The sequence below is a fragment of the Chelonia mydas genome, chromosome 14 (genome assembly GCF_015237465.2).
Source record: "Chelonia mydas isolate rCheMyd1 chromosome 14, rCheMyd1.pri.v2, whole genome shotgun sequence".
Taxonomy (NCBI): Eukaryota; Metazoa; Chordata; order Testudines; family Cheloniidae; genus Chelonia; species Chelonia mydas.
Genome location: NC_051254.2, coordinates 27,571,935 through 27,576,268, shown reverse-complemented (window position 1 = coordinate 27,576,268; position 4,334 = coordinate 27,571,935). Strand labels below are relative to the sequence as shown.

General features: G+C 47.5%; 1 protein-coding gene across 1 annotated transcript; it reads left to right on the top strand.

Annotated features, from left to right (window-relative positions):
* On the top strand, positions 1-2,692 carry LOC122462975 (zinc finger protein 235-like). Its single transcript, XM_043528914.1, has 3 exons — positions 1-127; positions 729-842; positions 1,205-2,692. Exons 1-3 carry the CDS (start codon positions 1-3, stop codon positions 1,597-1,599), a joined length of 636 nt encoding a protein of 211 aa, XP_043384849.1. The 3' UTR covers positions 1,600-2,692.
* The last annotated feature ends 1,642 nt before the right edge of the window (positions 2,693-4,334 follow it).

The window sequence follows — 4,334 nt, the reverse complement described above, 5'->3', positions numbered from 1 at the left end:
ATGCCAGTGACCTTCGAGGAGGTGGCTGTGTATTTCACCGCAGGGCAGGGGGCTCTGCTGGACCCCGGTCAGAGAGCCCTCTACAGGGACATCATGCAGGTGAATTATGAGACTGTGATCTCGCTGGGTAAGGATTTGTATCCCATCAGACCCTCAGCTATTTGAAGCCAGAGGACCTGCATTTCTGAATCTGGTCACATTCTTCCCTGGTCAGGTAGATTAGAGGGGAATGGGTCACATAGTCCGCAGCTCCAGTGCGAGAGCCGTTCACCTCCATACCTCCTCCAACAGGATAGAGTCTTGAACCTAATGGACATGACGATTCATCCCCATCCCTCCTGCTTTCATGGGGGCAGAAAGGATAATACACTCTATCTGCATTAATTCTCACACACACAGGATCTCTGTGCACTTCCCTTCCTGGGACTAGCTCTTACTGTGGGGAGGGCTCTGGAGGTTTAGACACAGGCAGGGGTTTAACACCAGAACTGTGTGCCTCAGGAAGTCTCCCAGAGCACACAGATCCTGAAAACTCCTCGTGACGGTGCGACAATCCCCCCATCCCCAGACATCTGCTTCTCCCAAGGGACTCAGTGCCCATCTGTTCACATCCCACAACCCCCCAGCAAATCATGGGGTCAGTTTAAACTCAAGATATGTCCTTTGCAACAAATACTGCCCCAATCCTCATTGCACTCTGATCATGTCTGATTTCACCCCCTCAGCAGGACTCCCCATTCCCAAACCTGCCCTGATTGCCCAGCTGGAAAGAGGGGAAGAGCTGTGGGTCCTGGATCTCCAGGACTCCAAGGAAAGTAAGAACCCAAGAGGCACCCACACAGGTGAGGAGTCGGTGACACTGACACAGAAACTATAAGGCAAATGAAGGAAAAAGCAGAAAATCACCAAAATGTGGTGTGAGACCCCTCAGTTCTGCCTCATCTCACCCTAGTCTGGTGTGGTCAGCAGGTGTTGCATCATCATGAGAGATATTGCTCATGGTTTCCCACCCACCCTGTTAGCTGTCAGGAGTTTTCTCCCTGACTTCACTTCCCTCTCAGTGTTTGGATGGGATGTGGAGACAGAACGCAATTTTTCAGTCTTCCAACAGTTGTGTTGTGTTTTTCCTTCTTTGCTTTTCACTTTGTTCTTTCTGCTAGTCCAGGCAATGAATCCTGTCTTGATTCTTTCTCTCCCCCAGCAGATGATGGGAGAATGAGTAAGAATGAGGAGGGGAATCCACAGCGGGAAGGTCCTGAGCAAGTGGAATTGCAGGGCGACTTTTTGAGAAGAGCTGAAGACAACTTTTCCCAGTGCTTGGAACAGAGAAAAGCCTGGAGTAATTGGCACATGTCAGAGAGGAAGCTGGGAAACCACTCAAAAAAGCAAGTGCATAAATCCTTTGAATGTGGGGGAGGAGACAAGGTATCCAAAGAAACCAAAACCCAGCAGACAAACCCCAAAGAAAAGGAATCCTATAAATGCTTGGACTGTGAAAAAAGCTTCAGTTGGAGCTCAAATCTTACTGCCCATTGGAGACTGCACACGGGAGAGAAACCATATAAATGCCTTGAGTGTGGGAAAAGTTTCAGTCAGTGATCGCATCTTAATAGCCATGGGAAAATCCACATGGGAGAGGGACCATATAAATGCTTAGACTGTAGTAAAAGTTTCAGTGGACCTTCAGGCCTTATTGCACATCAGAGAGCCCACACAGGAGAGAAACCCTATAAATGCTTGTACTGTGGGAAAAGCTTCAGTCAATGCTCAAGCCTTATTACCCATGGGAGAATCCACACGGAAGAGGGACCATATAAATGCGTTGAGTATGGGAAAACTTTCATTAGACCATCAGCCCTTATTGTACATCAGAGAACCCACACGGGAGAAAAACCTTATAAATGTTTGGATTGTGGGAAAAGCTTCAATAACTGCAGGAAAAGATTCCGTCTGAGCTCTCACATTATTTCTCATGACATAATTCACAGAAGAAAGAGCTTGAATGTGGAGGAAGCTTTATTTGGTGCTCACACAGCATCAAGCATCAGCAAATCCACATAGAGAAGAGCCCTCTTAGATGTTCTTAGCATGAAATGTGCTTCATTTGGAGCGAACGCCACATTGGACCTCAGAGGCTCCTCCACACAGGAGAGAAATTCCCTCAGTGCCTGGACTAGGACTGGCCTTTGTAAAAACTCCATTTCCTTGTTCCCACACACAGGTATCTAGCTGCCGATCTCTGGGCGCAGGTTCCAGCAGCTGCTGACCCTGAGCTGATCAGTGACCCTCTCGCTTTGCCTGGTCACAGCTAACCGTAGCCAGCGGAGGAGAAGTCCCATCAGCCCTGTGACAGGTTGTTTCCCCCCCGGATCCGGGGATGCCACATGATGTACTGGGGTTCCACTGAACCTGCCCGTTCCACCAGCGCTGGCCCCCTCACCCTGTCCTGACAAGCCAAGCTCTCCAGCCTACTCTGGAAAACACACAGGTAGGGCCACATCCTACTGCAGAAAGACACTGAGATTGGGCCTGCATGGGTACACCCAACTTGGGAAGTGCCCAGCACTCATGTGCACACCACCATAGGAGTGCAAACCCAAGGAGTGCAGTGTCTTGTGCTGCACAGTGAACTCTGCAACTTAAGCTCATTGGTTGCCCCGTCCCTCAATGTGGAGGAAGATATGCACAGATTCTTGCCCCCCTCCTCCCCCAGTTATAGATTCCACAAACTGGGTTTAAGGTAAACAAAATGAGTTTATTAACTATAAAGATTTTTTTTAAGTGATAAAAAGGGATAGCAAACAGATCAAAGCAGATTACTTAGCACATAAAACAAACACGCAAACTAAGCTTAATACACTACAGAAACTGGCTAAAGATAGTAATTTCCTCACCCTAATATTTCTTCAAGCATCTTATTCGCAGGCGAGACCCCTTTCCAGCCTGGGCCCAATCCTTTCACCTGAGCCTAGTTTCATGTGTTCACAGCAGTCATCTTAGGCGGGGATCTCCTCCTGAGAAGCAAGGACGGACTAACTTTGATTACTTCACTCCCCAGCCTTATCCCCACTCCCTATTTGTGGGGGAAAAATACAAGTAGTCCAAGATGGGGTTTAGTACCAGGTGACATGACCACATGACCCTGCAGTGTTAAAGCAGACTTGAACCAAAGTTATCCCAGGAAACTTCTCAGGAAGGTGAGAGATCAGCATTTTCAAAGTTCCATTGTTCCTCCTAATCGCCCATTGATTAGCCAGCCAGGCTGGTTGCATTTTGTTTGATAGGCGTTTCCCAGGTGCAAAACTATGGTGCTAATAAGCGATGGTCACATAAACACCATGCTATACCGGAAACCTACTGACTGCTATTCCTACCTACATGCCTCCAGCTTTCACCCAGACCACACCACACAATCCATCTACGTTACAACCACATTTGCTCCAACCCCTCAGACAGAGACAAACACCTACAAGATCTCTATTAAGCATTCTTACTACTACAGTACCCACCTGCTGAAGTGAAGAAACAGATTGACAGAGCCAGAAGAGTACCCAGAAGTTACCTACTACAGGACAGGCCCAACAAAGAAAATAACAGAACGCCACTAGCCATCACTTCAGCCCCCAACTAAAACCTCTCCAGTGCATCATCAAGGATCTATAACCTATCCTGAAGGATGACCCATCACTCTCACAAACCTTGGGAGACAGGCCAGTCCTTGCCTACAGCCAGCCCCCCCCCACCTGAAGCAAATACTCACCAGCAACCACACACCACACAACAGAACCACTAACCCAGGAACCTATCCTTGCAACAAAGCCCATTGCCAACTGTGTCCACATATCTATTCAGGGGACACCATCATAGGGCCTAATCACAATCACATCAGCCCCACTATCAGAGGCTCATTCACCTGCACATCTACCACTGTGATCTATGCCATCATGTGCCAGCAATGCCCCTCTGCCATGTACATTGGTCAAACTGGACAGTCTCTACATAAAAGAATAAATGGACACAAATCAGATGTTAAGAATTATAACATTCAAAAACCAATCGGAGAACACTTCAATCTCTCTGGTCACTTGATTACAGACCTAAAAGTCGCAATATTACAACAAAAAAACTTCAAAAACAGACTCCAAGGAGAGACTGCTGAATTGGAATGAATTTGCAAACTGGATACAATTAACTTTAGGCTTGAATAGAGACTGGGAGTGGATGGGTCATCACACAAAGTAAAACTATTTCCCCATTTATTCTCTCCCCCCCCCCCCCCACTGTTCCTCAGACGTTCTTGTTAACTGCTGGAAATGGCCCATCTTGATTATCAC